The following is a 25838-nucleotide window of genomic DNA, read 5'->3' as shown; positions in this document are numbered from 1 at the left end:
CGGAACATCGCGATGTAGCAATCCATTGTGACGGCCATATACACTGCGCAATACGGTGTACGACAGCAAAATGTATAGTTCCATGCTGCATATTACAGCATAGCGTCATTCACTGCATTGTCCCATGTGCCACACAGCACAGCAGATGGGACAATGCGATGAACAACCCGCTTGCATCCGCACCCGTGCGTACACACTATAGATCTATCTTATAGTGTGTACCCAGATTTACAGTATGTTTTTATTTTAAGTGGAGAAATCTAAAATGTCTGATGGGATAACTACAATATGCGACACCCCCCTTCTGCAACAGAGGTGTGTGCTGATGTACTCGCTCTGGAGGGCCGGCCATTTTCACTAACTAACCAGGAATAACTTTTGCCCACCAAAGTTAATCCTACATTTTTTGTTATGGCACAGATAAATATGATATTCAAAGAAGACCTTAAATAACCTTTTTCATTTATTGATATTATATAGGGAAAATCTTTTACACAAATATTTAAATTCACAAAATATACTGCAAATTCAATTCTGCAACTTGTACCAATTAAAAATACCAAATATTTGTGTGTGTGGCTCATAATAAAAAGGGAGCATACACAATTTGTCTTATAAGAAACTGATGAACGCTTTGAAGTTCAGAGCTTCGTAAATTTGGTTACATGCACCAGGCTGCCACGGAGAGAGTATTTATTAAAGTCTCATTGAAAACTAGCACCCAGAAATTATTCCTGTTGTATAAGGTGATCAGTATTTTGTTTAAGCACTACATATATCACTGTAAATTAAAAAATAAAGTTGCATGATGGACTACGGAATATGGTAATGACACACCTATATATACAATAGTGGCAGAGCTGGCCCCAGGCATAGACAAACTAGGCAAATGCCTAGGGCATTTTGAATGCCTAGGGGCATGCATTCCAAGTCTAGCGCCAGCTCAGCTTGACAGCAGCCAATGGTGGGACTGGGACAGGTGGACGGCACCTCTGCTCTTGCTGTCCTACCGCGATTGGAGCTCTCAGCACAGCTCTGATTGGGCGGCAGTTCATACAGCCTGCAGCAGCAGGACCGAGGAGCAAAGACAGTGGGGGCAGCAGGCAGTAACAAAAATCACCGCTGGAGGAGGGCTGGTCGGCACACCAACCACAGCAGCTCCTCCTCCCATGGACCTTTGTGGAGTCCAGCAGGCTGGGCCTGTCTGCGGGGAGACAAATGGGGTGGGGGCGCCAATGCTCTTGCTGGCACAGGGCACCAAAATGTCTGGTCACAGCTCTGTGGATGAGTATTGCAATGGCTGAGGGGTGATGGATGTTGCTGGCTTCTGCTGTGATCTGTGCTGCTGGTTGATTGGTGCTGGGTCACAGGCGGAGCTAGGGATGGTGCTAGGGGGTACCACCCAAAATCTTGCCTAGGGCATCAAACTAGTTAGGGCCGGCTCTGGATAGTGGTCAAAAATGAAAGTGTACCAGTCATCCAAACAGTATAGATGTCACTGTTACCTAGTGAATTGAAAGGCTGTAATGAAATATTTGTTCAGCACGCAAAATAGTTGTCCCACTGTTAAGTAGATTACATGTACACTTCAATTATTCATGAAACAGCACAAAACAGTCATGTGCAGGAACTGGTTTCCATACATTATCAAAAACTATGCAGCAGCCTAAGTCTGTGGTACATTGACTGTTGATGTACTACTCCCAGCATGCTTTGGCAGCCAATTCTACACAAAAAAAATCTCAATATTACTTTACAATCCCTTTTAGATCACTTGACCAGCTCTTAGTGAAGAGTCAAGTTGTGTACACACCTAAAAGATATATCTGCAGATATATTGGGCATCGGCTGTGCAGCATAGCTGACGCGATATGTCTGAATGATACAATTCACAGACACATTGCTGGTACACAGTGGCCGACGCATACAAGATATACTGGCAGATCAATTGATAAGCCAATAAATCTGCCAGTATGTACCCATTATAAGGCCAGGGAAATTGTCTAGTCTATCCCGACATCTATCTATAACGGTGACTGAATCTATACTTTTATGATTATAAACACATGGACACACTGTACATCTGGGGACATATTACTTGACAAGACAGTTTTTAGAGAAAAGTCACATAAAAAGCCTTGAACAATAAAGCGCTTAATATTATCAATTATATATAGGGCATTTAATACAAGCTGACCTGAGCACCAACGTCAAAAATACATACATCAAGTAACTAAGGTCCAAGTGTAAAATAAATACTGTAAAATACTTTCACTGGTCCAGTTTTACTTGTTTTTTTAATATTGTAAATTCATACCGTAATTAAAAATAAAAAAAATAAAAAAATTTAAGTGCTTTGAATATTTGGGATTTTTCATTCCAAGGTAAACTGAAAGATTTTTTTTTTTTTTAACTCAAGAATTTGGCAAATATGTGAATAAGAGACATTTAGAGAATGCACAGTATTACAATTAAAATAACAAAAAAAAAAAAAGTATACGGTACATTTATTTGGAGACTTTCCTAGAAGTCTGTTCCAACACAAAAATACAATTTAGTAACAATAGAGCTGGGATTTAACCCCACGTGCAGACTCCTCACATTGCAAGTAGTCCGATTCAGCATCGTTAATTACAAACCCCTGCAGCGACCCATCTCGTGTGAGGACGGCCTGGTCAAAGTCTTGTGCAAACTCATTTTCAGATGCCAAGAGGATTTGGTTCCATGTTGATATATCCAGTTTCCCTGCAGTGCCTCCATATTCCTCTGGCAAGATGGCCTTGGGTACATTTTGATGAAGAGAGTTTAGGTCTGACCCATGCAGAAAAAACTAAACAGAGAGGATACAAGTTAAAGCCTTGCTTATAGTATATTTGCAGAGATAATGGCTTTGGCTAAATGATTACAGGTAACCAATAATATAATTTGCACCTACCCTTTTCATTATTCTCTACCTGCCATACACATATAGTTGTAGAATATTATATATACATTGTACTAATTCTGCTCAAGATAAAGGAGTTCATTTGATACATAGACAAAATGCTGGTCATATCTGGAAAAATCTAGATTAGTAACACTGACTGCACACACACTAATGGAGGCTACACACACACACACACACACACACACACACACACACACACACACAAAGGATCACTGTTACTTGGGTGGCCACATTTGATGAGGATCTGTGGCTGAAACACGAGTGCCCCTTGGAAAATGACTGCTCAAACTGTTTAGTGTCAGATGTTTGTTAGTGCAGTTGGAATAAGAAAGCCTTTAATCTGCTCTAAATTGGGATTATTCTTCTCAAGCATTGTGCTTTATTTGGGTGCTTAACAGGCCAATACTTGGCCAACTGGCAGATATATCCAGGATGTGTGTAGATTCTGTCAAACAATAGTGCATGTGGTCTCATCCTGAACAATCAAACCTGGTTGTTTGGTACAACAGTAAATCTATCAATTCCACCCATTTTTATCATCCACACATGTAGACAAATTGGTTACAGATCATGCAGCTCCCACGCGTCAGCGGCATCGTCCGTCGGACCTGCATGCACTTGCCGATGCTAGCACTTCGCCGGGTCCTGTAGCCAACGAGGTCGTTACACACTACATTGTCTAGTGTGTACCAGCCTTTACACAGAAATGGATAAACTGCATATCATGAAATAATCAAACAGTATGAACAATTACATAAAATCTCAATCCGGTATTGCTCCCTAAGTTTTGGATGAGTCTAGTATATTTTTCCCAGGCCATATGACTAAAGCCTTGAGCACATGATCAAGCGCCATTTGAATATAACTGCAATACAAAAGAAAAATGAAACAACCATAATACACTTACCCGCTTTGCTATTTTTTCTTTCAAAAATGGCCTTAGTATAGCAAAAATACCTTTAAATATCCTTGGTTCATTTATAACATTAACAGCCTTTATCCTAATTGGAAAACCATCCTGTTAAACACAAAAACAAATAACTGCATTAGGTGCGAGAGCTGAATAACAAGAGATATGGTAAGAACTTACCTTTGTTATCTCTGTTTCTACGAAGTCCATAGGGTCCACAGGGTTGACCTTGGGGTATAGGTTGGGAACCAAATCCGGGCACCACGCAGTTAAAGCTTTTAGCTCCCAGGATGCACTTGGGTCCACTCTCCCTATAACCCCGCCCCCCAGCCAGAGGCACCTCAGATTGTAAGTAGCCAAAGGCCGGAGGAGGAGAGAAAAAGAGAGAGAAAACTGGAACACTCTAGAACCATACTCACAGAAAAGGAGACGGGAAGCCGGTGACCAGTAACACAGCCCATATGAAGCCAGGTGCGTCAGGGCGGGCGCCCTGTGGACCCTATGGACTTCGTAGAAACAGAGATAACAAAGGTAAGTTCTTACCATATCTCTTGTTTTCTACTTCAGGGTCCATAGGGAGTCCACAGGGTTGACCTTGGGGATGTCCCAAAGCAGTTCAACCAAGGGTGGGGACGCTCCTGTGCTGAGAGGAGAATCCGTCGCCAAAAAGGAAGCATCCTGAGAGGCAAAGGAAACCAATGCCTAGAACCTTAAAAAGGTATGGACAGAAGACCACGTGGACACCTAGTAAGGCAAAACAGCCGAGGCGCCACGACGAGCCGCCCACGAGGGTTACACGGCCCGAGAAAAAAACAAGCCTCAACGACAGAAATGCCCACCCATGGGTAGGCCCCTGAGGAAGACATACGAGGCCATCCAGTCAACATTTCATTATAGGCCGGCCATCGTTTCCTGTTAAAACCAGAAACCGCAGACCACCAATAAGGAGTCCGCTTACCATAAGGAACTTGAACGGATCACATAAAGCCAAAGAGGCCGGACCACAGTCCATGAGGCCACAACAGCCGAGAGGACTGGGAACTGAATGGCCATACCATAAGTTCCAGAATAATATGGAACCTAAAAACCACTTTAAGAAGAAACACAGGGCGAGAGCAACTCACACCCTGACATGATGCCCTCCAGAAGAGGGAGCCACATGAGAACGCTCCCCATTCAGACACTCTCCTGGTTGATTTAAACACCCGGAGAGAGAGAGAGAGAGAGCTTAAACAATAGACCATGTAATGGCTATCACAACCAGCGGTTCCATTGACTGTCCCCGGAGGGAACAAAGAACCACTACTAACTCCCCAGGAGTCCCTAGGGAGGACAAGTGGAGACATAATCCAGAAAACACTCCAAAGGATGAACTGGATACCAGAGCGGAGCAATTCCATATCTTAACCATACCGACAGTGTAGAGATCCGCACTGTCAGGAAGGCCAGGCCAAGGGTGAAACCCAAGCCAGCTGGAAGGAATGCCAGAATATCTGGAAATCCTGGACACCGGAGGATCGTATCGACAGGTACGATACCATAAGAATTATGTATGCCACAGTCCGTGGCAGATCCCAGCAAAGTCTGGCCTATCTGCTCTAAACATCTCAATGAAGACAGAGCCAGGGAAGCCCGAGGACCACAGTAGGGGCGCAGTTAAAGACAAGCGATCCAGATCCAGGGAAAAACAAGGACCCTGAGACAACAGGTCCAGATAGTGAAGCAGTAGGAACGGAGCATCGAGGAGGAGACTCCGAAAATCTTAGTACCAGTGATGTCTGGGACGACCTGGAGCCCCCAGAAGGAAAGCCCCTCCGTCTCGAATTAAACTTCCGAAGACCTCGAGGAAGAAGGGAGACCGGAGGACACAGGTACACAAAGTGGAAGGACCACTTCACTGACAAAGAGTCACTGAAGGTAGCTTCAGTACTCCTAGAGCTGGACTGTAACACCGGTAATGTGTGATCGAGTCAGAAGGCCATGGGGATCAATCCCCTCAGGGAGGCCCCCTCTGCTCACCAGGAGTTGAAACCTCTCTTGGAGAAGAGACTAGTCCCCGGGATGCACGCCGTGACGGCTGAGGAAGCCCGCTTCCCAATGGAGAGCTCCGGGAATAAACACCGCAGAGTTGGCCAGGAGAAGACCCTTGGACTATGTCAGAATGGGTGACATTCCTAACATTGCCACCCAACTACCAGTGTTGCCTAGATGGAAGCCACTGTTGTGACACTGTCGGACTGAACCTATTCAGGTTTACCGTGACAAATGGGTTAGGCCAGAGTGAAAGTCCAAGACAGCTTAAAGTATCAACAAGGTAAGTGGCAGGGCAGAAGCGACAGACGTCCAACTGCCCCGAAATGAATGCGGACCAGACACTGTCTTTAGCAAAGAACACCCTGGACGAGATGGCCATAGCCACCCGGACAGAGACCAACTCGCCTCTGTAGAAAGTATCATCGTTCGAACAGCGATCCGATGGAAAAAACTCGATCCATCTGGAGGGGAGTCAATTATGGCAAGGCCTGGAATGGAACTGAGCACATTCCACCCTACCAAAAGGTAGACACTCTGGTAGACCGCGCATCACAAAGAGTAATGACATATGTCGACTGCGTAGATATCCGCACCCTCGAAGTTGAAGAGTGGAGATCTTGTCTTACGCCAGAAAAATTCTCAGATTCTGAGAATCCAGCAGTGCTCCCAGATGAAGAAAACCCTGTGAGGGATGCAGGGAGGACTTTTCTGTGACGAGAAGAAGCCCCGGTTATCCTGACCTGGCGGTAAAGTACCTTGGTGATCCTGCTAAAAGTAGGAGACCGTCCAGAGAAAGGAGCATTCGGATACACTGAACAGGTGAACTGTCAGAAAATCCATAAAGCTGGTAAACCCCGGTGGAGTTGAGGACAGCCCCAAAAGGCAGAGCCCGAAACTTACAAGTGTTGCTGTGGCACAGCAAACCTGAACCCATGCTGATGAGAGGGCTCTGTATGTACCCGTAGGTACGTATCCTGAATACTCGGATATACCATAAAATCCCCAGGTTCCAAACATCGGATGATGGAGCATGGACGATTCCACCTGAGTCAAGGCACCGTTGGAATCTGATTCAGGGATTTGAGACAGAGTATAGGCAAAGGAGGACCAGTCGGTCACCGCCCCAAAAAGAAAGTAGAACAACCAGTCCCTCACTGAGATAGTGAGGTTGGCCGAAATAGCTCTGCTTACCACAAAGACTGTATAGCTTTCTGGGATTGTAAGGCCCTGATCAGTTCTGAAGAAGGGCCCGTGTAACAATGCCTGTGAGGAGGCTGCATGAGCAATGAGAGGCCGTTGAGAATCAGTACCTCACTCTGGAAATTCCCCAGATGTAGACCTGTCCCGTCAGGCTGAGGGTATATCCTCAGGTGTAGAAACAGGGTCGTCCGGAAGTCCAGGACTGCTCGGTACTGGATATGGTGGCCCCCGTGGAGGCCGACAGCCTAGGAAAAAACAGGCCTTTAGGCTGACCCTGAGGACAAAAAGACTTAACAGAGTTAGTCCGAATGTAGTGGGAGTAGCTAAAGACGGTATCTCCCCATTAGTGATACTGCCAATGATGCAACGATCTTGTCAAGGTCAGGACCAAACAAGAACTTCCCCCTGGAAGGAGTGTGCACCTCTGCTTTCCCATAACGCAGCCATAGGGTACTGCGGCGGATACAGACGCCGCCGAAACCCTGAAAGTTAGAAGACCGGCATCCCATGAGGTAATCCCACATATGACCACTGCATATTTTGTGAGCGGCAAAAAGATATTTGAACCTCAGACGTGTTGGAGGGGAAAAACGTCACAAAAGCATCACCATGCGATGGCCATGGTAGGACGGGCAACAGGCCCTGAAAACTAGTACATTGATTTCAGGCAAAGTTACCACCTACGGATCCGTAAAATTCGTCCAGGCCGGGATGGGAGGCGTATTAATGCCTGTAACCCGATGATTAACATACAAATCCATCCCAGAAGGGGATTTCCATTACTTGTGAGGACCCTCAGGGAATGGGAAACAGGAGGCCTTTGTGACTCCTCGTATCTGGGGACAGCCAGACTCCCGCTATGAGATCCACCCGCTGGGCAGAAAACGGGAGATGTATGATACTGGTGCAGGATCGACATTCTCTATATCCAGAATGAGCCTGGCTACCAGCCCCAAAGCAGGGATAATAATACTTGAGATCGGCTCCCCCCCATGTGAGAGGGAAAGAGCCGAATATACCATCCAGTTCACGGCAGAGCCACTGGTCAGTAACCACAGGGCGTATATCACGCCAATTAGTATTTCGTATAAAACGACATCCACCAGGGTGGCCGTTGTGGTAATCCCTGCAAGGGGAATGACAGACCGATGTGGTATCGGAGGTAATTCATGTACTGTGAAAAACCCCGGCAGGGAGCGATAGTCTGTGACACAGGGGTAAATTGCAAGAAATTGCGAGATACCCCGAGTTCAAAAGGGCAGTATGGTGAAGTAACTCCAAGCGAGTGACGACAATGGGGCCCGCCCGGCGATCCTCAAAGGAGAGGATCCTGAGAAACAACGCCCTTTAAGGGGGTCGTGCAAGGGGCCCGGCACCAGATGGTGCCGCATACGTAATCCTTTCTGAGTTAAAATCCTCTGCACTAATTCCTGCAGGCTATGACTTGCAGGATAGCAATAATGGGTGCAGTATCGTGTGCAATCTCCTGGTCAGATATATCTGACTATCTTGACGGAAATATTAAGCAGCGCCATACCGGTCCTGACTGACGCTAAGATTAGCTGCAGGAACCCATTATCAGCGTACGCAACTCACAGTTCCATCTAAAATATGGCAACGTGCAGCACGCAACAGTATGTGACAAACCTCACAGATATTAACAAATATATATATGTGAGGTCTCAGAACCACCCCAGGTACACCTGTATTAGGGCAGATAAAGAAAAGGGATAGATATACACTGACAGGTGAGAGAAAAAGCAGACAGTCAGCACTAGCATAAGTCACATACAATGCAGAAAAATATATATACATACATAAGCATGACATATAATATACTGCACAATGTCGCTACATTCAACTGCCCAGATTCAGTGTCTGGGAAGGCTATAGCGCTGTGTACACTCACCCAAAATGGCCAGGTACGCAGGGGGACTGGGCTCACTGACATCCTAAGAGTTCTGCAGCACCACAGAGAGAAAATGGCCGCTGGAGACCTCAGAAGAAGCGTGGCCCGCGGAGGAAGCAGCTCAGCGACGCCAGACTGTATTATTGAAAGGCGCGCTGAGCTGAGGGGAGGAGCCGCTAGACAGGGAAGGCTTCCTCCCCTGGCTAGCAATTAACCCCCCGGGATGCCGGCTCCCGCTGCCGCTATAATCCCTGGTGGGCTGTGGACACGCGGGGTATGCCTCCATGGAGGGGGAGCCCGCCGCCACCGCTAGCGCCTCCGGTCTGTCCCCAGAGACCGGAGGCATAAGGCTGCATGTACACGCGGGTCACCGCAAGCGGTGACCACGCGACTTACCTGTCCCCGTCGATCCGGCAGCAGCCCAGGGATTCCTCCAGAGCCCGGCTAGTACAGACTCTGGGGTCCCGCTGCGATCCCCAGATCTGTACTGGCGTCGCAGCGCCGGCGGGGTGTAGGAGCGGCAGCTCAGACGTCCATTGGACAGTCTGATGCTGCCGCTCTGAAGAGTAGTAAAAAAATAATAAAATAAAACTCTTTTAAGCTTAGGGGCTGCTAAGCAGCCCCCCTGCAGTAACGGTGACCCGACTCCGGCCGGGCACCAACTTAAACTGAGGTGCCTCTGGCTGGGGGGCGGGGTTATAGGGAGAGTGGACCCAAGTGCATCCTGGGAGCTAAAAGCTTTAACTGCGTGGTGCCCGGATTTGGTTCCCAACCTATACCCCAAGGTCAACCCTGTGGACCCCCTATGGACCCTGAAGTAGAAACCTGATATAGGTCTATCTGGAGTGAGAGGGAAAATATGGCTTTCAGTACACATGCACACCATTTCTCATAAGTGTCATGAGGGAACAAGTACTCCCCTCTTATGAAGTACAGTGCGTCTATCAGCAAGTAGTGATGTAACAGAAATAAAATATACAAAGGTCTCCGCTATGAAACACTGACCTTCCAAATTGAATTTACAGCAAAAATGTGTTAGAGGTCTATTATGAGCTAAAATAAAAATGCAGACATTTTCATTAATTGTTTTTGTCTTATTCTTGAAAAGGCACAATTTAAATGTATACGCATCACAGCCACACTAAAGGGGAACAATATTTAAGCACAAAGTCCTGTAGGAGTATTGCATGATGTGCTCCTGCTCGCATGACTGTATATTACAGTACTGTAAGCAGTATTTAGTTTTAGCATCTTAACATTCGACGGAGACATCATATACTTAATTGCATCTGTCTGAAGGTTCACAGTTTTGCAGAGTTCAAGAATATTGCTTTAAGAAACCATTGTTATGTCTAGCTACTATGTTCTACTAGTAAACAGGGAAGGTTCTTTGAGACCTATAACCACCATGTTTACAAAAGTAATTTATACCTGTCAACGGATATCCTTAGCTCACAAGTACTGTAGCTAGGTTACAAATATTGTTAATGTATTTGTATTTAACTTCTAAATTGTGGTCTGTGGCATCACAGTGCCTCAGTGCAATACACATGTGAAACGCATTACCAACACACAAAACTGCACTGAAAACATTAAGAGCCAGATAACGTAGATGATACAAAGAAAACATTTTCCAGATATTTCAAGGATTTATTTTTCCTATTACCTGAAGAATTCCAATAGTTTTTCTGGCGATAAATGGTCCAAAATGAGATGCCTGTGACAAGCCAACCCCCTCGTAATCTGCTAGGATCACAATACCGTTCACTTGCGTTTCTTCTGACTCTATAATTTTTTCCAGCAATAGATACATGGCACGCACATTATCAGTAATAGGATAATTCCGGGGATTCCATCGACCTACAGATAATAGAAAGGAATAAAAATGATTGTGACCTACTGTTAACAGTTTGAGACATTCTGCTAGTTAATATGTGCCTTGGAGAATGCTATTCTGACCCAATAATCAGTTCCTAGTGCATAAGCGTCATTGTCATGCGTACTAGTTCAGCCCACAAAAACTTGATTTTTAGTCACCGTAAAATCTCTTCCTTGGAGTCCATCTGGGGGATGCCATTACTCCAGGGTTATGCGTAGTGAGGTGTGGAGTCGGGCACTAACTAATTGAAAACTGGCTCCCACCCCCTATATAACCCCTCCCCCTCTACCATAACCTCAGTCTATGTTTAACAAAGCTGGAGAAAGACCTACAGAAGAACTGTAAAAACAGAAACCAACTGGTATCTAGTATGAAACCAGACAAAGGAGGGATCCCAGCATTCCCAGATGGACTCCAAGGAAGAGATTTTATGGTGAGTAAAAATCGAATTTCCTTTTTCATCCATCTTGGGGATGCCATTACTTCTGGGACATACCAAAGCATGCCAATTAAAGGGGGGGGATGAGCGTTGGAACCGACAGCTCTAAGAATTTTCCGCCCAACACTGGGGTCCCTTGTGCCAAATGTATGGAAGCTGTAACATTTTGTAAAAGTGTGTATAGATGACCAGGTAGCTGCTTTGCACAGCTGCTCAACCGAGGCCATACAGTCCGCTTTTGGTGTATCAGTCAACAACAGGGAATCCGTAGGCCTCAAAGACGCAGTACGGTCCAAGTAAATGTGTAACGCACGTACCACATCCAACAGTGCTAAGGAAGAAGCTTCACTAGTCACTGAATCCTGTCAAAAAGCTGGAAGGACAAAATCCTGGTTAATGTGGAAAGCCAATACCACATACGGAAGAAAGGAAGGTTTAGTGCGTAACACTACCCTATCCTCATCTAAAATGAGAAGTGTAGCTTTACAAGAAAGAGCTGCTAACTCAGATACTCTACTGGCCGAGGCAATGGCCAAAAGAAAAACAACCTTCAAAGTGAGATATCGCAATTCTACAGATTCCAAAGGCTCAAAAGGTGCCTTTTGAAGTGCCTCCAAAACTAAATTCAAGTCCCAAGGAGGCAGTGCCACTAATCGAATCCACCGAATTACCTTTGGTAATATTACCAGAGGAGGAAAGATGTATCCCAGCTGGAAAACCCAAGGTGCTGTCATGGCATCCACCAGAGATGCCTGAGGATCCCGTGACAGAGATCCATACCTTGGAAGTTTCTTGTTGAGACGAGAAGCCATTAGCTCTATGTCTGGAGATCCCCATCTGGAAACTATTTCCGCAAACACCTCCTGGTGTAATTCCCATTCCTCTGGATACACACACTGTGGTGACTTAAAAAGTCCGCCTCCCAGTTGTCCACCCCATGAATGTAAATTGCCCAAATAGCTGGAACCCAATTTTCTGCCCAATGATGGATGTGAGATACCTCCCTCATTGTTTGTCAGCTGCATGTGCCACCCTGCTTGTTTATATAAGCAACTGTTGTGGCATTGTCTGATTGGATTCGCACTGGTAGGCTCCTTAGATGGGATTGAGCCTGAACCAATGCATACGGAATCACCCTTAATTCCAGTATGTTGATGGAAAGAAAAGCTTCCTGAATGGACCAAAGACCCTGTAGGTGCATGTCTAGAACCATTGCCTCCCAGCCTGTTAGGCTGGCATCTGTGGTGACAATAATACAATTGATAACCGACAATTTTGAGGTGTCTTCCCAGTCATAATCCAATTCCTCTTCTTCCTGGGAAGAGGTAGCTGAAGCCTCATCTCCAGGAAAATCCACTGAGGACAAACCTGAAAGTCTCTTAGTAGCTGAGGCCCCTGCTGACATTACTATTTTATTTAGGGACGTTGCCATCCGAGCGAGACATCGTCCCATATTCTGGGCTCTACCGAGGGATCAGACAAAGTAGGGGCTTGAGCATAGGGTATAATATAATTTGCCTGAGAGTGACATAATTCACCTATGGCCTCAACCATAGCCCTGGCCCAATCAGGCATCAACGGCTGTTCAGCCGAACCTCCTGGTAATGAATCCTGTGTGAACAACCAGCACGGAGCGACCTTGGCTCCGTACCTTTTGGCAATTTTTTCTCACATTTTGTACAAGTATAAAAAGTGACTGATCCCTGTTTTTTTGGAACTCTTGTCTGGCTTGTCCATACTGAGAGAGAAAGACATGTATGACCAAACCAGATAGCTACCTAAATTCCTCCGGAAAAACTTTAGCACTGTTTGAATAGAAAAGAACCAGAGGGCGGCTAATAAGACTAATTCATCTGTTGAATGCAAAAAACCCGGGACGCCTTGAAGTCCATATTCCTTGCAAAAAAACAAAGGCAAATAAATCTTTAATATACCCCTGTATGTTACTTCCTAGATTCCTGCAAAACAGTGTAGTAAAAGGTGCTTATATGTACATCACAATATAATAATAATATTCCAGTTAATTGCTTATCTGTTAATACACCGCCTCTGCAGTGTGTTTGGGCGCGGCTCTAAAGCTGAAATACCTGGGGGAGTTGTGGTCGGCCACGCCGTTGGCGTCCTATTTCATTCAGGACGCCTGACGTCATCCTAGCCTCTGGCGTTTACATTCAGAGACTACAGTGTTACCTTCTCTTTAGCCAGTGGCCCCCTCAGATGTGTGTCTGGAATGGAGAGAGTCCCAGGGACTCTGTAGTTTGGTGACTCTCCCAGGGACCGTCTTTAGAGAGGGATACAGGGTTCGCACAAACCGCTATTCTATCTAACTCCCACTCTATTAGTGCTTGTCGCCAGGAACTAAGCACCCAAATGAAACATCAAAATAAAGAAATTAAACCTAACTAAAAGCTAGGACCTAGCTAGTGCCTTACTCCAAGGCACTAAAAACAAGATTGAGGTTATGGTGGAAGGAAAGAGGTTATATAGGGAATGGGAGCCAGTTTCAATTATTTAGTGCCCAACTCCACCACTCACTACGCATAACCCAGAAGTAATAGCATCCCCCAGATGGATGAAGAAGGAATGGTTTCTTCCCCCAAATGCTTTATTGAAGCATTTTCAGCTGTTGCATCAAGGACATAGTATTTTATTTTTTTTTTAACAGTTTTTATTGAAAACATTTGAAGTAAACAAAGTACACAGAAAAACAACGAAACCATACTATAAAGCCTTTTAGCATATTATTAGAGAGATAGAACGATACTGAACAACTGTTTCAATACAGATTCAAATATAAACAAAAATAACTTGGCAAGACAAATTGAGGCATGCCCATTAAAAGTTAAACAAGGGGGTGGACTGCAATACTTGGAGATTACAGATGGCAGGAAAACAAGCACATATGATAGAATACTGTTATCACAATTGCTATGCCAGCTATTGTTCTCCATTATCAGTGAAAAGTAGGTTGGTCGCACGTATCGAAAGATTGGAATAAACAGTATCTTGCTCCACTATCACTACTGTACCTTGAAAGCAGAATATCAATGTAAGTCAAGTGGATTGCAATGCCAGAAAACCACAGAGGAAATGATGAATCAGTCATCCAGTGATCTCTATGCCATGCTGCCTATGGTTATCCTTACAAAGAACAGTGATATTCAGGACTCTTGCTTCGCTATAAGAAAATTATGCAACTCCATTTTCTCACAGTAGCCTCCAAACTTTTTATATCACTGCTGTTAACATGTGCAACAAACTAGACTGCACAGGAACCAATGACCTTGGATATGATGTTGTTTCACCCTGCTTTCAGTCTCATGTGAACACACACTGCAAATTTTAAGTTTTACAGATGCTGAAATTATAAGATACTGATCTGTGAATGTTATTGGTAATACTTTTATATACATTTAGCAACTGCCCCAATTTCAAGCAGGTTTCAGATGGGCCCCACATATATAATGCACTGTGAAATATTGGTTCACTGTCAATTTAATGTAGAAAATTCTTTGTAATAACATCTGGAAATGCTAGAAACAAAGATCCGTTTCATACCCGGGCGAATACAGACAATACGTCTTCCATCTGTGTCTGAATGAGGTAGGACAGTCAAGAACCCAGAGTCCAGCACTGGCTTAATTGCAGAAGGTTTCAAATCTGTAAACACCTCTGGCCAGCCTTTCCGGCAACTGTAATAATTGACCAGGAGCTGCAGTGCCCGATCATAGTCAAACTTGCGAGCCCTCAAAAAGCGAAGCAGGAAGGAGTCATCAACTCGCGTCTTTAAGTTGGGATATTCCTTCCATATCATGTCTCGTAGTGCCTGGACATCACGTAACCTCCATTCTGGCTTCTCCTGTAATTCCTCTCGTGCCTTAAGGACAAGCTCGGCGCTCAGAGTGCAGACGTAGACCTCTTGGAGAGTCGACTCAACTTCCAGTGAAGAGGAGACAGAAGAACTTCCTACGGATGTCTCATTCTCTTGTGCCATTGAACAGGAGACAGCTGTCAATGTAAAGACGAGTGGGTTAGATTTCTGCCAGAATAAACTACAATGAAAATGATACATCTAATGACTTCACAAGAACTGCCCTAAGACCAGAGCACCTGAAATACTTGCTAAAGCCATGTACACACTAGACAATATTTTGAACGACGATATCGTAATAATTCAAAATATCGGCTAGTGTGTAAGCGAAAAACGACCAGCGATGCGCGCTCCTGCTGGTTGTTTATGATAACCACAGTCGGCTATACATGCAGCCCAATCTGGGGATATCGTGAACGATGCCCCCGTCGCTGGTCGGCATCGGCAAGTGCGTATACACTTGCCCATGCCGGCACCCCTGCCGGGCCCGTCGATGACTATATCGCTCATACACACATTGTGTAGTGTGTATACATCTTTAATGTTGTACATAACATGTAAAAGTTTCAAATACCGTTAAGAATCATAACATTTTTGTTCACTGCATCCTTCTGGCTTCCTTCCATGATTTCCAGTCATGTGTTTATGTATGTGAGTAGCATTGTTTATTTCCATTGCTCCAGTGTAGGACACAGCTCTGCTGTGCTTTCTAACTATATTCATGGCAACTTAAAGTCATATCCCAGGACAACAAAAACTAAAGCCTCATTATATAAAGGCATGACTTAAAAGTACATTTTGAAAGTCAAAATTGTAACAAAATATTCAATAAAAGCTGCTGGAAAGGAAAGTATAAGCCAACACGTTAAAGTCATCTGAAGGTGGAAGTATCTGGCTTTAGTATCTATTCATATCGAAATCAGTCAGCCAGTAATTAACACATTTATTTTCACTTGGAGGAAGGTCACTAAAATCCAGAAATAAAATAAATAAAAGAATAAAAGAAGAATGCCATGGTATAGTAAAACTCACTATTATTCTGAAACTGGACAACTACAAAATGATGCTAACAGTAATAATAATAGTAACAGATAAAAATTGTAACACCAAAAAGTGTTCCAGATAGCTTGTTTTAGCAAGGCGCCGCACCCTTCCCGATTTTAGAAGTGCAAAATGCGCCCTGCCCCTTTAGCAAAATTCCGCTAAAACAGCATGCCCTGAGCCTTCCACACCCGCGAGCCGCAGTGTCCCGCAGGTGGGAAAAGTTGCGGTGACTGATCACCGCTGGGTGAATAGATGCCATACGCATGACATCTATTCACCATGAGGGGAGAGCTTGGGGGTTAGCCCAGCACCTACATAAGTGCTGGGCACGCCCCCAAGTGTGTCAAACTTGAGGCATGTCCCAAGGATACACCCCTCCACGGCCAGCCACGCCCCCTTTTTGGGAGCATGCACGTATAGACTGTCGGCACCCCCAGCGACCTGCCCTGCTAGCACTCAAGCAGGAACACTAAACAGTAATAGCAGCCCTAACGGCAGATTACAATTTTATTTCTATTAAGCAATTTAAAACTTAAGTGCTCAGATACAGTCAGGTCCATAAATATTGGGACATTGACAGAATTTTCAGATTTTGGCCTCTATTCACCACCACAATGGTTTTTAAATGAAACAAACAAGATGTGCTTTAACTGCAGACTTTAAGATTTAATTTGAGGGTAATTACATCCAAATCGGGTGAACGGTGTAGGAATTACAACGGTTTCTATATGTGCCTCCCACTTTTTAAGGGGCCAAAAGTAATGGGACTATCAACTCAAAAGCTATTTCATGGACAGGTGTGGGCTATTCCCTCGTTATTTCATTATCTATTAAGCAGGTAAAAGGTCTGGAGTTGATTCTAGGTGTGACATTTCAACTCTCAATATGAGATCCAAAGAGCTGTCACTATCAGTGAAGCAAGCCATCATTAGGCTGAAAAATCAAAACAAACCCATCAGAGAGATAGCAAAAACATTAGGTGTGGCCAAATCAACTGTTTGGAACATTCTTAAAAAGAAAGAACGCACCGGAGAGCTCAGCAACACCAAAAGACCCGGAAGACCACGGAAAACAACTGTGGTGGATGACAGAAGAATTATTTCCCTGGTGAAGAAAAACCCCTTCACAACAGTTGGCCAAATCAAGAACACTCTCCAGGAGGTAGGTGTATATGTGTCAAAGTCAACAATCAAGAGAAGACTTCACAAGAGTGAATATAGAGGGTTCACCACAAGATGCAAACCATTGGTGAGCCACAAAAACAGGAAGACCAGATTAGAGTTTGCCAAACAACATCTAAAAAAGCCATTACAGTTCTGGAACAACATCCTATGGACAGAGGAGACAAAGATCAACTTGTACCAGAGTGATGGGAAGAGAAGAGAAGGAAAGGAACTGCTCATGATCCAAAACATACCACCTCATCAGTGAAGCATGGTGGTGGTAGTGTCATGGCGTGGGCATGTATGGCTGCCAAAGGAACTGGTTCCCTTGTATTTATTGATGATGTGACTGCTGACAAAAGCAGCAGAATTAATTCTGAAGTGTTTCGGGCAATATTATATGCTCATATTCAGTCAAATGCTTCAGAACTCATTGGACAGCGCTTCACAGTGCAGATGGACAATGACCCGAAGCATACTGCAAAAGCAACCAAAGAGTTTAAGGCTAAAAAGTTGAATGTTATGCAATGGCCAAGTCAATCCCCTGAGCCGAATCCGATTGAGCATGCATTTCACTTGATGAAGACAAAACTGAAGGGAAAATGCCCCAAGAACAAGCAGCAACTGAAGACATTTGCAGTAGAGGCCTGGCAGAGCATCATCAGGGATGAAACCCAGCGTCTGGTGATGTCTATGCATTCCAGACTTCAGGCTGTAATTGCCTGCAAAGGATTTGCAACAAAGTATTAAAAAGTGAAAGTTAGATTTAGGGTTTAGTTTGTCCCATTACTTTTGGCCCCTTAAAAAGTGGGAGGCACATATAGAAACCGTTGTAATTCCTACACCGTTCACCTGATTTGGATGTAATTACCCTCAAATTAAATCTGAAAGTCTGCAGTTAAATCACATCTTGTTTGTTTCATTTCAAAGCCATTGTGGTGGTGAATAGAGGCCAAAATCTGAAAATTCTGTCAATGTCCCAATATTTATGGACCTGACTGTACATGTACACTACTATACTGTAGTGTAGTAGTTTTTCAGCATTTTCAAAATGAGAACGTTTATTTTCTCACTCCACTGTTGAAGCCGGATTATTGGCTGAGACAGAATCTGTTGAAATTAAAATCTGCACGACGCCATTTTGTGAATGGCCGCCCAGCGCCATTTTAGCGAATCTCACACAATATTAGTACATACGGCGATGTTGTTATTTAGTGTCGTGCGATTCCCACGCAATCGAACACTGTTAAAAGTCATCATTATATAAATACATACATTTACTAAAACATATAATATGAACGACCCTGCAAAACACATGCCACGGTGCACTCCACAAACACGTAGGCGCACAACGCTAACTAGCGTCTTTTGTTAATATCCTTACACTCACGTATTACACACTTACATAGAAAGGTTCCCTAGCATTAAGGTTACTATTAAAAGGTTTATATGTTATCAAATCTATTGTGAATTGCAGGTATTTTGATATCTATGGTTTAGTACATGATAAACAGACCATGTTTGGTGCCATTCTGAACCACTGTTTATTTGCAGATTTCCGGTTCCATCGGCGAGGAAATCGCAACATGCGTCTGCGAATTATGGATCATAGAGAGATAGGCATTGAAATGTAATCTGTAAATGTAATGTTATTAGCAAGTTTAGACTTGTTCTTCGGCGGGAAAACGGACACAAAGAGCTGTTGTAGGCTGAACTATTACAATACAAACTGACCTATGAACTGCATCGTAACAGAAGAACCAGGAAGAAGAACCAATGAGATTATGCCAACTTGTTCTATTGTATTGCCTATCTCTGTAAGGGTACATAAGCAAGCACTCTGAATCTGATAGTCATCATTTTCTTGCTATTGACGGAAGGCTTCACCTTTGATGCCGGAAATCTAGATCCAGAGCGCATGCGTATGTATTCGACTGTACCTAGTGATTGCATAATTTGTTTGCGCTAATTGTATTTAGATCACAGCGTGTAACTATATGCTTTTTGGTGAATAATATCTTTTTGTGCTTTGGAACCACAATCAAAGGCTGGAAAACAATTATTTCTGGTGTGACTTACAATGCTAAATAGCAACATTTAGGGTGTATAGATCATTAGGAATTCATACCATCTGCAAGGAAGATAACCTCTTGCAAAACACTGATTTCTTCGTGTGATGCTATAGCGGTCAAAACAGGTGAAGGAAATGCTCCAATCAGGGTGTCAAATAGAAGAAGAAACAATACATAATGCAGCTGCCAAAGTAGCAACTGCCATCATCCAACAATGAAGCCCACATGGCAGCAGAGGAAGTCAGCTGAACAAACTGTTGTGACGTCATAAAGGAGAATACTGACAGTACAACCATGGATTGGAGACAGCTCTAGCACCAGTGATAACAATGACTCAGATTCCTCAGCATCATGTCAGAGCAGATTTTCAAAAAAAAGGTAACAAAGATATGTAAGCCAGCAAATTCATACACAAGTCTGACCATAGCAACATAAAAGGTAAATCAGAGCACAAGGACACATACTCATGCAGCATCTTTGCCTTTGACACGAGAATTATTGGGATAATAGCCAGACACATTACTGTACGTCAACCTATTTGCAATAGCAAAAGATACAGGGCAGGGACTGGCACAGGCACACAACAGCAATGGGTCTAAAGAAGAGAAACAGAGGTTATTCGATAAATAGATGACAAGTGTACTGCATTTTGCCGCCTGATTTAAGAACCAGGCCACATGAACACCTAAAAGTGTTAAAATACATTGACCACAAAAATACCATGCACCTCAGACACCCTGGTACAAGGTTTAGAGCGAGGTTTTTACATTGGACACCTATGCTTTGAAAGCCACACAAATAGGGGACAAAGTTAGTTTAGGTTAGGCCCCTTATGGAGGCCTAGCATGCCAGTATCTATCAAGGGTTGATTTGAATTTCAACACCAAACTGTTCAAAGGGAGTTCACAAGTAAGTTCAGTTGCACATGCAGGGGGGGTGGGAGGTCAGTTTAGTTAACAAGCCTCAAGGCAGGAGAAGGAAAGAGAAGAAAGAACAATCGTACACCAGGAACACTCTTACATAAGATGAGGGAATCTGTCACCGAAATATAACCCAATGAAGCCAGGTGCATCAGGGTGGGTGCCCTGTGGACCTTGAAGAAAAGGAGTTATGTAAATCTACCATAACTTTCATTTTCTTTTTCGAAGTCCATAGGGATCCACAGGCATACCATGGGGATGTCCTAAAGCAATACCATTAGGGTGGGAGATGCTCCTGAGCAGAAAGGAGCTCGTCACCCAAAGGAAGCATCTTGAGAGGTAAAAGTATCAAAGGCATAAAAAACCTAAGAAAAGTGTGGACAGAATGTGCAAACATCATATACTGTGGACACCACATCCAAGGAGGCATCGTAGGAGCAGCCGTATGATCCATAACCTTCAGCAGAACCTGGGACAAAGAGGAAACCCAAGATGGTTCTTTAGTGTTCACTCTAGCTCCGGCAGCAGGCAGGGCGCCGGAGCTAAAGAAGGCACTTCCGCGTGTGCACCCAAAAAGAGAGCGTGTCTATAAGCAGCGTCGCCTTTTCGTCACTCTTGGGGGAGTGCCCGGCACTTACGGACACGCCAGGCAGCCCCCAAGCGCTGCTGCCAGGGAGAATAGATGCCGGGTGAATGCGACCCGCGGGTGAAGACGGCACCCACAGGCTGTGAGAGCAGGCGCTTTTTGCCCTCCTGAAGGAGGGCAGGGCGCAGCGCCCCGCTAAAACAGCCTAGCAGGAACGCTAGTTCTTGTCCAGGGACAGGTAAACTGGATTTGTGAGGTGAACAGCCAACACACAAACCATCCTTTGCGTCCTGAGAGGACACATAAGCCGTACATGACTTACATGGAACACAAGCTGCTCCCCCTCCTGTTTCCCTTTATCTTTTGACATGGTCAATAAAGGCAATAATTGCAATGTTATGTGTCACAAAATCTTAATTGAATGAGAAGTACTCAGAATGAAACCTCCACTTTCCTATTCTACTTAGATAAATGTCTTCCCATGGGCTGTGCAATTTCTTCCACATTAAAATAAAAATATTTTGTTTCATTCAGCATTGGTGCCTCGTGGCAGGGACAAACTCAGGGTCAGTAGCACACTAGCTAGATGACTAAAGGCCGTATTCAATTAGGTGCGAAAAGTCGCGTTTGACGAAAAATGTTCGCATGGAGAAGTTATCACCACATTCGCCAGTTTTGATGTGATCTTTTCGCGTACTTTCTCAATGCGCGCTCCCGATTTTCGCACTATAGAGTTGCAAAACACACGAAAACCCGCATGGCGAAACTAGCGAAAAGTACAGCACATTTTTGGGAAATCAGTCTGTACTCCATAAAAAGCCTGACACTGGAAATCAATTTAGAAGTGTATTAATAGTAGGGGTGTGCACCGGCCACTTTTCGTGTTTTGGTTTTGGATCTGGATCTTTCTTCGTGTTTTGGATCTGGATTGGTTTTGCCAAAACCACCCTTCCGTGTTTTGGGTTCTGGGTTTTGTGTTTTGGATCTGTATTTTTTTGAAAAAAAGCATAAAAACAGCTAAAATCACAGAATTTGTAGGTTTTTCTGCTCCTATGCTATTATTAACCTCAATAACCTTAATTTCCACTCATTTCCAGTCTATTCTGAACACCTCACACCTCACAATAGTGTTTTTATGTCCAAAAGGTTGCACCGAGGTAGCTGGATGACTATGCTAAGCGACACGAGTGGGCGGCACAAACACGTGACCCATCTAGGAGTGACACTGCAGTGGCAGGCAGGATGGCAGTTAGAAAAACTAGGCCCCAAACTGTACATAATGCAAAGAAAAAAAGAGGTGCAAGATGGAATTGTCCTTGGGCCCTCCCACCCACCCTTATGTTGTATAAACAGGACATGCACACTTTAACAAATCAATCATTTCAGCGCCAGGGTCTGCCACACAACTGTGGCTGAAATGATTGGTTCGTTTGGGCCCCCACAAAACAAGCTGGCAATTAATGTGTCCCTGCACAAACTGGCTCTACGGAGGCAAGATGTCATCCTCATCCTCCTCATCCACCGATTCCTCACCCTCTTCAGTGTGTACATCCTCATCCTCACAAAGTATTAACTCGTCCCCACTTGAATCCACCACCACAGGTCCCTCTGTACCTTCTGGAGGCTGGTCTCCCTGGAAGAGCTGATAATTCATTTTGATGAACATCATCTTCTCCACATTCTGTGGAAGCAACCTCCTACGCCTTTCGCTGACAAGGTTCCCGGCTGCACTAAACACTCTTTCGGAGTACACACTGGAGGGGGGGCAACTCAGGTAAAATAGAGCCAGTTTGTACAGGGGCCTCCAAATTGCCTCTTTTTCCTGCCAGTACAGGTATGGACTGTCTGACATGCCTACTTGGATGCTGTCACCGATGTAATCCTCCACCATTCTGTCAATGGTGACAGTATCATATGCAGTGACAGTAGACATGTCAGAAATTGTTGCCAGGTCCTTCAGTCCGGACCAGATGTCCAAACTTGGTCCTGCCTGCCCTGCATCACCGCCAGCGGGTTGCTTAGGATACCTAAGTTTTTTCCTGGCAGCCCCAGTTGCGGGAGAAAATGAAGAAGGAGCCGTTGACGTGTCACGTTCCGCTTCAGCTGACAGTGTGTTCACCAGCAGGTCTTTGCACCTCTGCAGGCTTGTGTCGGCCGGAAAGAGAGACACCACATAGGCTTTAAACCTAGGATCGAGCACGGTGGCCAAAATGTAGTGGTCTGATTTCAACAGATTGACCACCCTGGAATCCTGGCAAAGCGAATGAAGGGCTTCATCCACAAGTCCCACATGCCGAGCGGAATCGCTCCGTCTTAGCTCCTCCTTCACTTTCTCCAGCTGCTTCTGCAAAAGCCTGATGAGGGGAATGACCTGACTCAAGCTGGCAGTGTCTGAACTGACTTCACGTGTGGCAAGTTCGAAGGGCTGAAGAACCTTGCACAACACGGAAATCATTCTCCACTGCGCTTGAGTCAGGTGCATACCCCCTCCTTTGCCTATGTCATAGGTGGATGTATAGGCTTGTATGGCCTTTTGCTGCTCCTCCATCCTCTGAAGCATATAGAGGGTTGAGTTCCACCGCGTCACAACCTCTTGCTTCAGGTGATGGCGGGGCAGGTTCAAGAGTGTTTGCTGGCGCTCCAGTCTTCGGCACGCAGTCGCTGAATGGCGAAAGTGGCCAGAAATTTTTCGGGCCACCCAAAGCGTCTCCTGCACGCCCCTGTCGCTTTTCAGAAAATTCTGCACCACCAAGTTTACTGTGTGAGCAAAACATGGGACGTGCTGGAATTTGCCCAGATGTAATGCCCGCACAATATTGGTGGCGTTGTCAGATATCACAAATCCCCAGGAGAGTCTAAGTGGGGTAAGCCACTGGGCGATGATTTCCCTCAGTTTCTCTAAGAGGTTGTCGGCGGTGTGCCTCTTACTGAAACCGGTGATACACAGCGTAGCCTGCCTTGTAACGAGCTGGCGTTTCTGAGATGCTGCTACTGGTGACGCTGCTGCTGTTGCTGCGTAAGGTGATACATCTACCCAGTGGGCTGTCACAGTCATATAGTCCTTAGTCTGCCCTGTTCCACTTGTCCACATGTCCGTGGTTAAGTGGACATTGTGTACAACGGCATTTTTCAGGACACTGAGGACACTTTTTCTGACGTTTCTGTACAGTCTCGGTATCGCCTGCCTAGTGAAGTGGAATCTAGACGGGATTTGGAACCGGGGACACACTACCTCCATCAATTGTCTAAATCCCACTGCACTAATGGCGGATACCGGACGCACGTCTAACACCAACATAGCAGTCAAGGCCTCAGTTATACGTTTTGCTTCAGGATGACTGCTGTCGTACTTCATCCTCCTCGCTAAGGACTGTTGGAGGGTCAATTGTTTAGTAAAAGTAGTGGTGTTCCTACTTCCTCTCTGGGATGATGAATGACTCCCAGCAGCAGCAGCAACAGCAGCAGCGGCAGCAGTAGGCGTAGCAATGCAGGATCCTCCGGAGGAATCCCGGATAGGAGAGTCAGTCATGCCAGTGATATGGCCTGCAGGACTACTTCCGATCCTGACTAAGGAGGAAATTGACGAGGAGGGAGTTGACGGTGTGGTTTGCAGGCGCTTGGATACAACAGGACAACGGGATTTAGGTGTCCCTGGACTGCTTACGGTCTGAGCCAAAGTTTCTGAACTTGACAGTAACTTTTTATGAACGCGCTGCAGGTGCCGTATAAGGGAGGATGTTCCTAGGTGGTTGACGTCCCTACCCCTACTTATTTCACCTTTACATATGGTACATATGGCAAGACAGTTGTTGTCCGGATTTGGATAGAAATATTGCCAGACCAAAGAGGTGGAATGTTTGGTCTTCTGCCCAGGCATGACCGTGATGGGCTTTTTCATCCCACGGACAACAACTGTCTCCCCCGGAGCCTGATTTAAACAAACCACATCACCATCAGAATCCTCCTCGCCAACTTCCTCCTCAGCGCCAGCTACACCAGTATCCTCATCCTGTTGTACTTCAACAGTGACATCTTCAATTTGCATATCAGCAAGTGGACTGTGGGTGCTCCTTTCAGCACTTGCAGGGGGCGTGCAAATGGTGGAAAGAGCCACCTCTTCCCGTCCAGTGCTGGGAAGGTCAGGCATCGCAACCACCACCACACTTGGACTCTCTTTGGGGATTTGTGATATCTTCTTAGAAAGCACAGTTCTTCGCTGTGCTTTTGCCAGCTTAACTCTTTTGATTTTTTTAGTGGGAGGAGTGCTTCCATCGTCATGTGAAGCTGAACCACTAGTCATGAACATACTAGGGATCGACCTTAGCCGTTCCTTGCCACTCCGTGTCGTAAATGGCATATTGGCAAGTTTACGTTTCTCTTCAGCTGATTTAAATGTCTTTTTCAAGGTCATTTTCCTGAACTTTGCCATTTGGGATTGTATGTGCCCTCTACTATGACATTGGGCATCGGCCTTGGCAGACGACGTTGATGGCATGTTATCGTCTATGTCATGACTAGTGGCAGCAGCTTCAGCACTAGGAGGAAGTGGTTCTTGATCTTTCTCTATTTTATTTTTATCGGAGAAAGTTTGGTCCTCCATTTATGTTATATCGATTTGATATATACGTGCGGCTAAACACAGAAAATAAATTTTTTTTTGGTTCGGACTGGAGTGTACTTTGTGGGTTACAGCACCCTTTAACGGTCAAGCCAGCCGGCCCTTTACTTATGACACAGGCGCACTCTTGGCACTACTTTGTTGATGCACGTGCGGCTACTGCGCACACAATTCACAAACACAGAAAATAATTTTTTTTTGGTTTGGACTGGAGTGTACTTTGGGGGTTACAGCACCCTGTAACGG

At 45.0% G+C, this 25838-nt stretch overlaps 1 protein-coding gene across 1 annotated transcript in view; it reads right to left on the bottom strand.

Annotated features, from left to right (window-relative positions):
* Positions 1 to 445: 445 nt before the first annotated feature.
* The window catches only part of TTPAL (alpha tocopherol transfer protein like), a 44181-nt gene continuing 18788 nt past the window's right edge, over positions 446 to 25838 (bottom strand). Inside the window, exons 2-5 of the mRNA XM_088476739.1 lie at positions 14877 to 15326; positions 10667 to 10860; positions 3855 to 3965; positions 446 to 2830 (exon numbers count right to left, since the gene is read on the bottom strand). Coding sequence (XP_088332865.1) covers positions 2555 to 2830; positions 3855 to 3965; positions 10667 to 10860; positions 14877 to 15312 — 1017 coding nt within the window. The 5' untranslated portion in view covers positions 15313 to 15326 and the 3' untranslated portion in view covers positions 446 to 2554. The remainder of the gene's footprint in view (positions 2831 to 3854; positions 3966 to 10666; positions 10861 to 14876; positions 15327 to 25838) is intronic.

Source organism: Taudactylus pleione, unplaced genomic scaffold (assembly GCF_031769625.1).
Source record: "Taudactylus pleione unplaced genomic scaffold, aTauple2 ptg000192l, whole genome shotgun sequence".
Classification (NCBI taxonomy): domain Eukaryota; kingdom Metazoa; phylum Chordata; class Amphibia; order Anura; family Myobatrachidae; genus Taudactylus; species Taudactylus pleione.
Note: the sequence above shows the minus strand (reverse complement) of the source record. Positions and strands in the feature narration are given on the sequence as shown.